The following is a 14,197-nucleotide window of genomic DNA, read 5'->3' as shown; positions in this document are numbered from 1 at the left end:
TCATTTACTAATATTTAGTTAAGATTTAATTTGCTTTTTATAACTCACTATGTCCCAAATTATATGACACCATTTAAATTTTGAAAATTAATTTTTTAAAAATTTTAATTACTAATTCAGATGTAGTATCTTCATGGTTTTTTAAAATAAAATTTGCCTCTGTAAAATAACGTGAAAGAAATTATATGTAACCATAATTAATTATCTTAATATTTAAAATACATAATCGTGATAAAAAAATATATCTAACTTTTCAAAATTAAAAAGTTTTACAAAATTAGAACCAAAAAAACACTTTTTGCCTCTAGAAACAACAAAACCAATAAACTTGTCATGAATGTTATCTATAAATAAAAATAGAGAAAAAAAAACAAAGAAGGATATATATTAAGGAATTTTTCAAAAAAGTTGGTTATTCTTTTCAAATAAAACATAAAAATAGTTGCAAAGCAATATGTGAGAAATTCCAGACATAAAGACTAAATATTGTTATTGCAAGAATCTCATACTTAGTTGGTGGGGGTGGGGGTGGGGGTGGGGGAATAATGGTATAGAAATAAACAATTGTTAGAATGACTAACTTTTTGTTGGGATTCTTGTCTGTTATATATAAATATTTTGAATATGGAGTCATCTTTATTAGTAAATATTTTATCTTGAAAAAATTATTTATATGAGTGTCTTTTAATAAATTATTATTTATTTTAGTAATATTTTTTATTTATTATCATTTATAGTGATATTATATTAAATGGGTAATATGTATTAAAGGTGAATTAAGTTTGTAATACATATATATTGTAATTGTTTTTAAAAATATATTAGACTTGTTTAATAAGAAGTTGACATATTGTATTATAGGTGTATTAAAATGTGTGACAAATGTGTTATCCATCAATAAATTTTGTATTTATATGAATAATAAATTGTTTTTTGTAATATGAATTAAAGGTGTATTATAAATATATTAAAAGTGATCAAATGAAAAAAAAATGATACTGCTATAAATGATAAATATTTTTTATTTATTGTATATTTATGTAAGTTTCCCAAGGTATAGAAAATTTTATATTCGAGTTTTAAGTGAAACAATGCATAATCATTAAGGTTTCTTATTAAGAAATTATTCAATAGTCAATGATACTATAAGAGTATATATGTGTACTCTGAGTAATTTCTGAACAAAAAACATTAATGATACCATAAAAAATATACATATATTCTTACAATATTATTCACTAATGAGTAATTTATGAATAAGAAACATTAATGATACCATATACTGATCTAGTATGATTGACTAATGAGTAATTTTTTAACAAGAAACATTAATGATACCACAACGATATACGTGTATTCTTACAGTATCACTAACTAATGCCTAATTTCTTAATAAGAAACATTAATGATACCACAACAATATACATATACTCTTATTTATCATTGACTAATGAGTAATTTCTAAATAAGAAATATTAATGATATCAATACAATACTGTATATCAATTAAGTGATATTACCAATCTTAATTATATTAATACAGTAACTGATACTTATTTTGTATCAGTTAAGCAAAAATTATCAACCGAGGGGGAGGAGAAGGGGGCATATGTGCTATAATTATTTATGAGAGAACGAGTATTTCTTGAATTATTACTTTGGATTGAATATGAACATTTAATTATTTTGAATTTAATGGCCCATTTATGTAGTTTACTATAATTTTAATAGTCTTTTAAAAAATTTATTTTTGAATTATGTGTCTCTAGCATGTTCAATCTTTTCTATTATGTTAGAGAGATACGATCGGAAGGAGCTAATTCAAATATCTCCAAAAAAAAAATCATATAATTATTATATGTATCATTAATATCTGCATCATTCTAATCTGAACGATCCCATAATATCTAGTTACAACTATAAAATAACTAAAAACCACCCCAAATCTCTCTCACACACTCTCTTTCTCTCACCTCTTTGCTATTCTTGTTCAAGAATCACAATTGCTCTGAAGTTCCACTCATCTTTTGTTCAACAAATTTAGGTAAAAAAATGAAATGTTTTTTTTTCTACTTGATAGATTTTTGTGGGGTTTTTTTTTTTTTTTAAAAAAAAATGATCCTTTTTTCATTATATTTTTGTTTTTGAATGTGTAGGTATAATAATGACTAAACAAAATTTATTTGATGCTAAATCCTGTGTCAATTCCACCATGTTCGTGGTGGAGATGGTTTCGCCACCTCCACCACCGCCGCCACGGGGAAGTTGCATCAATAATATTTCAAGAAAAACACTTGTTGAAATAAATGGTGATCCAAAGATAATGAAATCTTGGATTGATTCAATGAGAGCTTCTTCTCCTACTCATCACATGTCCACAACTCTCTATGAAGATAAGACTTCTTGGATGGTGAGGATTCCTATTATCTGTCGTAAATTCTAAAATAATTATTTTAAATTATTTATCGTTTCAAATGTTTAAAATATTTTTTCCATTTTAACTTTAGTACCTCAGTAATGAGGCGGTGTTATGATAGTTCAAATACCAATAAGGGTTACAATAGTTTAAAAAAACGTCCCTTCTAATTAATGTTTCTTAAGGGTGTGTCAAAAAATAGGTCGGCACATAATTTGAGACATAGAGAATTATATGTTCAAAACATACTGATAGCATAAAAATTAGAGACGAGACTAGAGTTTTAACCAGAGTTTGATTGATTTATTCTTTTTTTTACTTAACATATATAAATGATTCATCCATAATTCAATAAGCTATCGTTTCTCAAATTTAAAACCTTTAAACTTAAAATTTTGTATTAGTCGATAAAAAATTAATTATGGCATTTTAAATCCTAAAAGAAAATTATGACTACTACATGTATTTTTATATTATAATATTTTTTTTACATTATGTTGTTTTATTACCCAATGATGTAATAGATGTGGACATTTTGAGATCATCAAGATTAAAAAAAAAAAATTAAATTATTGGTGTGTTAATAAATGAAACAGGTGCATCATCCATCAGCAGTTGACATGTTTGAAGATATAATAAGTGTTTCTAAAGGGAAGAAAATTGTAATGTTTTTAGACTATGATGGTACCCTTTCTCCCATTGTTGATGACCCTGATCAAGCTTTCATGTCTCATGATGTAAGTATGTTTAATATTTTTCGAAAATTGACTTGTCGAAAATGTTTTTGATAAATTTTTCCCGTTGATAACTCTTTAATAACGAGTCAATTCCCATTGGGACGATATCCATTGAAAATTATATGAAATAGATCTTAGGCCTAACTCACACCCCAAAAGTCTTATAACGAGTCCATCCATCTCATTAAACACCCATGTGGAACTTTTATCATTCTTTAACACGCACCTCATGCCCAGTGCTTAGCATCTGGGTGCGTGGACAATTTTTGATTTCGAGAGTCCCAACATCGGGTGAGACGGGCCCTGCTCTGATACCATGTGAAATTAGGTCTTCGGCCTAACTCACACCCCAAAAGTTAGCTCAAAGGGAGGAGGATTGCACATGCCTTGTAACGAGTCCACCCATCTCATTAACCATCGATGTGGACTTTTGTCATTCTTTAACAAATTAAGAGTGCTCCTTGTGTTTTAACTGACTTGATTGTGTAAATATATTATCAGTATATATTGAATCGTGTGATATCTGATCTCATTTATAAATTTATATGTTAGAATTGATCAGTAACTAAAGAGAATATATCTTTAATTACTTTATTATATATTTGATATATTCTTTACTGATACATTCTTTTCGCGCATGACTTAAGCACATTAAACTCCTTTTTATTACTAATAATGAATAGCGATAGCCGATAAGACTCGAACTTATGACTTTTTTTTAGTCATGATGTCATTTTTAAGGGTGTGAGTATAGTCATTGCAACTTATGACTTTTTTTTTTGTCATGATGTCATTTTTAAGGGTGTGAGTATAGTCATTGCATTTAAAAATGTGAAGGGTTAAAAATTAAACTTTTATTTATTCGATTATATTTTTAACCTAACGTGCACACATGCAACTTAAAATCTTCAATTCTCTTCGAGCACTTTTAGTACTACGAGAAACTTAAGGAATTAGTGATAGATAAAATTTAATAGTTAAACAATAGAATCTCCACGTGCTAGTAGCGTTAAGCTATAGATTAGCACAAAATTATATGAATATCCAATAAACATGAGCGATTTGATGATGAGTTAACTAGAGATTATCGATAAATTTTATAGCTAATTTCTGACCGCGTTTATTCCATTCTCAGATGAGAGGAACAGTGAGAAAACTTGCTAGATATTTCCCTACTGCTATAGTTAGTGGGAGGTGCAGAGACAAGGTATACATTTTTTTTTTCTATTTTTTGAAGGTTTATATAGTTGTTGTTTTTTTTAATTTATTTATTTATTTATATATATTCTGAATTTTGAATAATTATAGGTATACAATTTTGTACAATTATCAGAGTTGTACTATGCTGGAAGCCATGGGATGGATATAAAAGGACCATCAAAAGGTTCTAAATACAGTAAGAAAGTGAGTAAATTTAATTACTATTATTTTTTTATCGATTCAATCTAAATATTTATGAAAATAACAATAAAATCATTTTTTCAATTGAAAATTTCAATGGAAAAATAGTAAGAGGATTGGTTACCAATTACCATTCACATAAGCCTAATAAATTTTATTTGACTATAAATTTGCCCTATATTATAACATTAAATTTAAATTATTATAAAAATTTATAAATTTCAAATTTTAAATCTGTATCATTCGATTATTAGCGTGTTCTTAATCATTGATATCTTATCTTTTTTTTGGGTTTATAATTCTCTACTTATGATGGACTATTACTTATTATTTTTAGTTATCTATTTATTCTTATGGTATAGATTATTTTTTACACTATCAAAATATTAATGTATAAAAATTAAACTCTAGTTAATATATATTTTTCATTTTCATGTTTGAAATTTTAGGGAACTCAAGCTATTCTTTTCCAACCAGCAAGTAAATTTCTTCCAATGATTATTGAGGTTAGCCTAGCTCCATCAAAGATTTAGCGTTTGACTATGTTTCATTATAAAATTGAAAAATAAAAATTTAATTTTAAAGTAAAAAATGATACTTAAAAATTAAGAGTTCATTTTCCAAAAAAAAAAAGTAAAAAAAATTACAATGTTTATTTATAATAATTTTTTCAGGTTTACAAAGAATTATTGGACAAAACAAAGTCTATCGAAGGTGTTAGAGTGGAGAATAATAAGTTTTGTGTGTCTGTGCATTTCCGTTGCGTCGATGAAAAGGTATCAACAAATTTCACATATTATTTTTCGAAAATTTTTACTATACAACTGACATAAAGTAAATCTCTTAATAAATATTAATAACGAATAACCTAGTAAAAATGATAACTAACTTATAACAATTACAAGTTAAAATTCAAACTTCGTATACTTAAAAAAAAATCGTAAAAATAGTTTACTAACACTTTTTAACATCTTAAATTACGACTGAAATTAAACTCCATGACTATATAATATATCTCACGTAGTAATTAAAACTTTAATATAATAACTATTTTTCAATTACAGAACCTAAAAAAGACAATTATTTTGTGAATTTTACTCCAAAAAAATTCATTGCATTCTCTTTGTATATTAATAATAATAATCCATATTCAATGTACATTTAAAAGTAAAATTAAACAAAATTAAGCTTCATCATTTTCTTATTCTTATAGTTTAGACAAAGCATATATAAGATTATATAAAGCACAAATAATAATCTTAAGGTTTTGTCTTTTAAAAAGACTTGCAACTTTAAAAAAAGTTAAAAGAAAATATTTTATTTAATTTTATAATGAATTATTTTTTATTTTATTATTTTTAAAACAGAAATGGGGTGAATTATCACAAGAAGTAAGGTTAGTGTTAAAAGAATATCCAAAGCTTAAATTATGTCAAGGAAGAAAAGTATTAGAGATCCGTCCTATTATTAAATGGGACAAAGGAAAAGCTCTTCAATTTTTGCTTCAATCACTTGGTAAGAATATTCTACTTTTTAAAAAATTTTAATAATTTTTTAAATTTTTTATTATCATTAATATAAAATATTGAGAAGAAATCAAATTAATTATTAATCTTATTTCAACAGGATATGCTAAATGTAATGATGTCTTTCCCATTTATATTGGTGATGATCGAACAGATGAAGATGCTTTCAAGGTTTAATATATTCTTTTTAACCCTTTTATAATTAAAAATTTTTAATTTGTTCCAAATGGTTATTGATTTTCCTTATATTTTAAGTTACTATGATGAATATTAAGGATTTAAGCTATACCACTATTAGAAATATAAGTTTTTTTATCGCGAATTAATGAAAAAATTTGTGTGATAAAACATAATTTACACCTCGAGCCAGTTCATTGAAAACTGCATGACGGGAAACAGATTTTCATTTAAATATTAGAAAACTTTCTAATTATACATATGAAAATATTATTATTATTATTTGTTTCATCGATTCCATTAAAATATCATTGGTAAAATCCAGTAAATAATCTTTAGAGGAAAAATTCAATGGAAAGATGACTATTTTTTAATAGTGTACACACTAATAATGTGATGATTTATTTATATTATCAGTAAATTTTAATTTGTGATAGCAATTTCGTTTATTCTTTTTATCATATTATCAATTTGTGTTTATCTATAGATTTATTTGTAATAACATAAGAACATAACATGATTGTATAAATATAAGTTCACTATTACTAAATATAATTTAAACTCTATTTATTTTATAATTGTAAATATATTTGATAACTATTATACAAAATTATTTTATTACTATGAGAAGTTAAACAATTTCTTAATTATTGAACCAATTATATGTTGTATAATAGGTACTTAGAGAAAGAAGGCAAGGTTTAGGCATTCTTGTTTCAAAAACTCCAAAAGAAACACATGCATCATATTCTTTACAAGAACCTTCTGAGGTGAGAATCTTTAAACATTAAGTTTCTTTTTGGACCATCAAACAAAGTAGATTAAGAACTCATTTGTCTCCACTTAATAGAGGTCAGAATTTTAATAATTCAGATTCAACCCATTAAGTACATTTGATTTTTAGGTCTGAATCTGAATGATTCAGATTCAATCCATTAAGTTCATTTGTTTTATTTTTAAAAAAAAATTCTTAATGAATCTGAAGAGGTCTGAACGAATCAGATTTGTAGGAGACTCTAAACAACATTCAGACTCATTTAATAAGTTATTAAATAACAAAAATAATAAATCATAGTTTTTCTGTTTTAGGCATGCCTTTTTGTCTCATAACAATAATATTTTTGGTGTAATATTGTTTATCAAGGTTTTTGAATGAAAAAATAATCCTTTAAATCATGATTATTACAACTTTAACAACATTAATTATTTAGTGATTTGGAGTACTATTTTTTCATTAAAAAAAAGTTTTAATAGTCATAATTTGGAGTATTATTTTCTCATTCAAAAACCTTGTTCAGAATTAGAGATCACATCTTAATATTCATGTGTATTCAGATTAAAATACCCAAATCTTAGTATTCAGATGTGTATTCAGATTGAGACCTCTTAATCTTAATGAAAACAAACGAGGCCTAAATGTTTGTATAAATTAATAGAGGGGGCCTATAGTACTCATTTTGTTTTTTTAAGAGGTCATCATTTTTGCAAACTTATGGGCATCGGATGAAGTGATCATTAATAATGTTGCTTAACTTTTAAGCAACTCAGTTTGGTATCTAAATTATCCCTTTTAATATTCTCCTCATATGCGAGTCTAATTATTTTTCATGAAACAAGTATATATGTCGTCTTTTTGATAATGGATGACGTATTATTACTCAAACTTAGAACTTTCCATCTTTATGATTTAATTAGTGAACTTAGCCGCACTTTGCGCGATAAAAAATTACTTGTTAAATTTGCTAAATAATTAATTTTTTGAATAGTTGATTACTAAATATATTTCTAAAGATTCTTTATAATCTTTAATCTAAATATATCAAATTTTAAGTCTTAATTAAGTTTATTATTAGTACTTAAATTTTATATCTTATGTAATTTGAAATCGCTTAAGAATTTTCGAAATTATAAAAAAAAATCCTAAATTTATTCTCTTTATTTTAATAAGAAAAGTAAATTTAATGTAATAAGTTGAACTCTTTATGAAATTTAAATTTAATTTAATAATATAATAAGCTTAATGTTAATATAGTTTTTTTCTAATATCTATTCTTTTCCTTCAAAAGTATTATACTTTCCTTTAGTAATGAATTTTTTTTTTCATCTTTCACTAATCTTAGATTATGAAATGTTTGTAAATCATTTTCTATCTTGACTAATTTTACTACGATTATAATATACTGCCTATTATTTATATAAAAATGAATAGATTGAAAGATAAATAGTCTTAAATACGTAAATAATATAAAGTATTCAAATAAATTAAACCCAAATTATATATATGTATTAACTAAAATACAACTTTAAACTTACCTATATTTTAGTTACAATTTTTAAATTATTCTAAAAGGTAAACATAAATAAAAATTGTGAAATTTCCTAATCCTCAAAATTGATTTCATTATTCAAAATAAAATATATACAATGTTGAAACCATTAAAAAAAACTTAAAAGATAATAAACAAAACGATTCAAGTCTTCAAAGTTAAAATTAATATACCTGAAATTTCAAAAATATTATTTAGTTTAGGTATAAATTATCATTAGATAAATTAATCAAAGAATCCTTGTTGGAGTACCAAAGAAAATTAAAATAAATTAAAATTAAACAAATAAACAAAATAATCTTTGTAGGAATACCAAAGAAAATTATCCTAGCCTCTAATTATTCAATTTGTACACACTCTCAATGTTCACTTACACCATTTGAAGATTAATGGACATAAACATTAATGTAGAGTTCTTTTTCCTTGTGAGTTTATGAAAGTTAAACTTAAATATTGTCATATGTTCATCTTGTCTTCTATTATAAATAATAAAGATTATTTAAAAAAAATGCACAAAATAATAAGTACACTAAAATCATCAATAATGAGGAAAAAAGCAATTAAAACAAAAAAAAAAGAACAAAAAACATATTCTAAATAAAAGACATCAAACAAACTGAAATAAAAAGAGTAACATGAGTGAAATATTGTACTCATCAAAATTGAATTTGAATTTCCAAAATTGTCATATATACTCGTCTACTCGTCCACACTGTTAAGTGTTAACAATAGAAGTTAGTCACAAAGAATATATATATATATATATATATATATATATATATATATATATAAAATTAGACATAATCAAAGTGATGTACCTTGGTAACTCAAATTAGATATTGTTCTCACTGAATTTGAATTTCCAAAATTGTCAAATGCTCTTCTTATCTTCCACATTGTAAAAGTTAGTAACAAATAAACTATATATTATAAAATTAGAAATAACCAAAGTGATGTACTTTAGTATAAATATGATGAAGAAAGGAAAAATAAAATAAAAAATTCTTGCATTGGTGAAGATGACATGGTTTTAGTATTTATAGTAATCCATAAATTCTTAACTATTGAATAAATAAATTAAAAGAGTAATGGAGTAATCAATACCTACAATTGTAACTTATATTGGTCATTAGTGTCTTAATTATAATTTAGTAATACTTTTAAGAAGGAATAGGGAAAGGTTTAAATATTTAAAGGGATAAATTGTAACTTATATATACCTAAAATAATAAAGGTATTAATGGAGGAATTTAAAGAGAAATAATGAATAGAGGATATTTATTTAATTTAACTAATATATCAAGATAAAATTAAGAGAAAAAAAAACTTTAAAAAAGATAAAATATATAAATTCTAATGCTGGCCTATGAGGGTGCCACATCAGCACTTTCATATCCAGATTTATATATATATATAAATTATACTGTAAAACTTTAATATCATAATTTTAATATATGTAATTGTGATCCTTCTTCGAATCCTATTATAACACATGATGTTTTGCGCATAATACCTTCTTTTTTTTTTTTTTACTTTGGCAGGTTATGAAATTTCTGTTACTCTTGATAGAGTGGAAAATGTTGTCTTTAAGGAGACAATCTAAAATCCAAAAACAACTTGAGGAGATCAAATCATCTCTAAATTATTGAAAAAAATCTAGCTAGTACATACATATGTATATGCCTTTGTTGTATATAAATAATATAACTAAAAAGGTTAGAGAAAGCAAAAAAAAAAAACCAAGAAATAGAAAAAAGTATATATGTATTTATCTAAGAGCAGCTTAAATCTCATGTATATACTCTTTATTAGATTTTATAAAATGTCATATTTTTTATGTAAGAAAAAGTGAAGTCTTTTCATTTTTTTTAATCCCCAAGGATAGATCATACACATATCTTGCCCGTCCCGTTCTCTCACTAACTTGAATAGCTTATTTTCCTTCTCAACTCAAGGTGATCTAAATATCATGTCTACGACCCTCACCTCCCCGGAAAGCGCCTTCGTTCCGACTTCTCGACCAAAGGTGGTCTAGCTCAACCTCCAAGTAGGAATAGATTCTATGAGTCGTGATCCAGTTAAGATAGGGGGCATTTCTAGCATTGAAAATCCCTATTCTTATTGAATAGTTCAAATCATTTAGACTAGACGAGCTAATTAGTAATTATGTAAAATAAAAAGAAAAATAGCATGAACAAGGAAAAAAACGAAAAATATCACACATTATTTTTTATTTATGTTCGTAGCTTTATTTATCGAAAAAGAAATATAGATTGATAATTAACCAAAGAAACGCGATGAAATTTAGATGACATGATCTCTCTCATCAACAATTCAAATCCCATAGAGAAATTTGCAACTTCATGATTTAGAACATCTTGTGATGAAGTTTCATTTTGATGAGTATTTCAAGTTCTTATTAGTTGTTGCATCATAATTCAACTCTTTAATATTTGTTCATGATGTCTTGTTGGATAGTGATTTTCCGTTTCTTCTTGTGGCTTTTTTTGTTTCTCCAATCAAGCTAGAGATGTTGTCATAGGCACTTTCTTGGTTATTTTGTTATCACTTTTAACTTTACCATAAGAGCAACTTGACTCATGTTCAATTCTTAAATTCTTGTCCACAAATCCCAAGCCTAATTCACTTTGTGGACAGTTCATGTTTTGGGATGCATACACTACATCCTCCATATTAAGATCATGATCAAAGATAATGGACTTCCTCTTGTCATCTTTTGTCAACATTTTGGGGACAAAAGTAAAATCTAATTGATCTTCATTATCCTTATTTACTTCTCCTTTGGATGTTGAAATCTTGAGAGACCTAGTCAACTTGAGAAGGGCTTCTTCTTGGTTAACAACTTTAGACCAAGTTGATGTTTCTTTGGCTGTCATCTTGTTTTGTAAGTTCTTGGATTGATTCACCAATCTCCTCATCCTCCCTAAATCAGGACACATGTGTTTGATAATTGCAGCTAAAACACTTACTTTCCATGCCTTCTTCAAACCATGGGGCTTCCTATAAGGTGGTGGACCTTGTTCTTGGGACAACCCTTGATCACCACACCAAAGTTCATTCCCTATCACATCACGTCAACAGACAGATGATTCAGAATTTAAACTTTATGAGTCTAATTAATGTTACTAATTTTCCAAAATCATGAGTTATTCAAAACTAATATTTATATAATACTTCTTTATTCCAATTTAATCTTTACTTTGTCTCTATATTTAAAAATAATTTCAACTTTAAATTTTCTATTTTACCTTTAATGAGATGATTTATAACTATAAAATCTGTAGTTATTTTAGATCACAAGTTCCGAAAGCCTTTATTTCATTCTTAAGCTTTGCGCTCTATCAAAGTGTATCATATAAATTGAGATAGAAGACCGAGGAACTAACACTTTTTCAAGAAATTTGACGTATCTAAATACTCTCACTATATCAATTTGTGTATCTTGTTTCCTTTTTAATTTTCCGAAAATATGTCACTTGCTACATTTAATATCTCTTTAATTAACTTTGGCATCGCCTACATGTTTAAGACCATGAGATTCAATGTCATTTTTTATTCGTTACACATATTTTAATTAATTTAAGAGCACAAGAATGAAAAGATTTCTTTGTACTAAGTTAAACTAAGACATATAAATTGAGACGGAAATAGATTGATGGTATAGCTACCTGTTGGCCACCAAGGTGGGGCTAAACCTCTATCCAAAGGGAACCTCCTTTGTGGAGGGATACAATGTTGCATTAGAGCTGAAAGTATTGAGCTTAAAGTAGTGTCTTGCAATTCTTCAAGAAGACACATAAATGAGGCATTAGGATCCAACATGTTCTCCTCCTCTACTAATTTGGGCAAGGATTTAGCAATGGCAATAGGAGCATTTTGGTCAAATCTTACTTTCTCCATCCACCATTGTTGTAAACTATCTGAACAGCCACTCACCAACTTCCCCTTCTCTGATACAATCCCATACACAAAGCCTTGACCCTTGCAAACCTCCATGATTTTTACCTGTTGATCAAACAAGAAGAGGCTTTGAATGGCTATGTGTGTATTAATGGTAAGTTGGAGTGTTCAACTGACATCCTAGATATAAATTAGGATGTACGTTTTGATGTACGTATTTAAAGTTGGAGTATTTACTTGTCAGTTAAGCCAAGTTCGAATATCTATATATGTATTACGTTATAAGTTGAAGTGTTTAACTGAAATCATGAAAATAAGCTAAGGTATACGTCTAAATGTGCATATTCAAAGTTGGAGTGTTTACTTCCCAACTGAGGCAAACTTTGGATATATATACATACATACATACATACATACATACATACATATATATATATATATATATATATATATATATATATATATATATATATATATATATATATATTTTAAATTATTTTGTAAGCTGGAGTGTTCAACTGGAACGATGAAGACAAGCTAAGATGTACGTCCAGATATGCATATTCAAAGTTTGAGAGTTTACTTGTCAACTGAGGCAAATATTGATTACCTATATATGTATTATTTTGTAAGTTACAGTATTCAACTGGAACAATGAAGATAAATCAAGATGTATGTCTGCATGTACATATTCAAGTGTTTTAGTTGTCAGCCGAGACAAAGTTTGAATATCTGTATATATGTATTATTTTTTTAAGTTCGTGTTGTATCAACTGACACAATGAAGACAAGCTAAGGTGTACGTCTAGATGTGCATACTCAAAATACGTAATGGAATGTTTACTTGTCATTTGAGTCAAAGTTTGAATATTTATATATGTATTATTTTGTAAGTTTGTGTCATATATCAACTGACACAATGAAAACAAGCTAAAATACGCATACTCAAAGTTGGAGTTTACTTTTGAGTTTTAAATGTTTATACATATATTATGCATATAATAAATAAAAGCATAATATATATGGCAACATTACCATGTACTTGAGAATAGAATCTTGAGCTTTAGACATCTTTTTCCTTCTACATAAATATTGCTCTTGAGCTTTAGACTCATCAATCTCTTCTTCTTCAAATAATAATTTGTTTTCTCCCTTCTTCTTGAACCTATGCAAACGCATCCTGTCCTTCCACATTCTCTTCTTGAGTTCATCATAGCTTAATTCTTCTTCCTCCATATTCTTTCATACAAAAATATATATATAAAAGGGGAATATAGTGATTGGTGAGTGTAACAATTAGTAACAAGGAACATATATATTTATATGTTAGTTATATGTGCATGTATATTAAATGGAAATGCTAATATTGGTGTAAATTGGCGGTGACAAATTGCACAAAATTTAGTGTCTATAATGATCTTCCCAAGAGTAAAAGAGGATTTTGGATGTAAGCTTTACAATAAGAGAGCCACATCTTCGCTTTGCATGTAAGTGAGTTGGGTTGGTCATTGATCTGTCCATTTATTAGTTTATTAAAAAATTGAGTATTGATTATTAACAATCATATATTATTCAGTTCGTTATTATCATAATCGTCAGTACTATTATCAGTCGCATCGATCATTACAGTTATTACATACCAACCATCTCTATCATTATAATTACTATCATCATCATCACAAGTCACTACTT

The 14,197-nt window shown here is 26.4% G+C and overlaps 2 protein-coding genes across 5 annotated transcripts; one reads left to right on the top strand and one right to left on the bottom strand.

Moving 5' to 3' along the window:
• The first annotated feature begins 1,655 nt into the window (after positions 1-1,655).
• Positions 1,656-10,432, top strand: LOC101247621 (probable trehalose-phosphate phosphatase H). Of its 4 annotated transcripts, XM_069298311.1 has the most exons (11): positions 1,886-2,044; positions 2,157-2,410; positions 3,013-3,153; positions 4,289-4,360; positions 4,462-4,557; positions 5,004-5,060; positions 5,229-5,330; positions 5,922-6,069; positions 6,181-6,251; positions 6,935-7,027; positions 10,126-10,432. In XM_069298311.1, exons 2-11 carry the CDS (start codon positions 2,165-2,167, stop codon positions 10,231-10,233), a joined length of 1,134 nt encoding a protein of 377 aa, XP_069154412.1. In that variant the 5' UTR covers positions 1,886-2,044; positions 2,157-2,164; the 3' UTR covers positions 10,234-10,432. The 4 variants fall into 4 exon arrangements, with proteins under 4 accessions (XP_069154415.1, XP_069154412.1, XP_069154414.1 ...); XM_069298313.1 differs by lacking the exon at positions 3,013-3,153 and having other exon boundaries at positions 1,891-2,044; XM_069298312.1 differs by lacking the exon at positions 5,004-5,060 and having other exon boundaries at positions 1,891-2,044.
• Positions 10,433-10,685: 253 nt separating this feature from the next.
• LOC101253880 (putative ETHYLENE INSENSITIVE 3-like 4 protein) lies at positions 10,686-13,857 on the bottom strand. Its single transcript, XM_069298315.1, has 3 exons — positions 13,541-13,857; positions 12,274-12,610; positions 10,686-11,666 (listed from the first exon to the last, which is right to left on the bottom strand). Exons 1-3 carry the CDS (start codon positions 13,739-13,741, stop codon positions 11,104-11,106), a joined length of 1,101 nt encoding a protein of 366 aa, XP_069154416.1. The 5' UTR covers positions 13,742-13,857; the 3' UTR covers positions 10,686-11,103.
• Between the last annotated feature and the right edge of the window lie 340 nt (positions 13,858-14,197).

The sequence above is a fragment of the Solanum lycopersicum genome, chromosome 5, assembly GCF_036512215.1.
Source record: "Solanum lycopersicum chromosome 5, SLM_r2.1".
Lineage (NCBI taxonomy): Eukaryota > Viridiplantae > Streptophyta > Magnoliopsida > Solanales > Solanaceae > Solanum > Solanum lycopersicum.
Note: the sequence above shows the minus strand (reverse complement) of the source record. Positions and strands in the feature narration are given on the sequence as shown.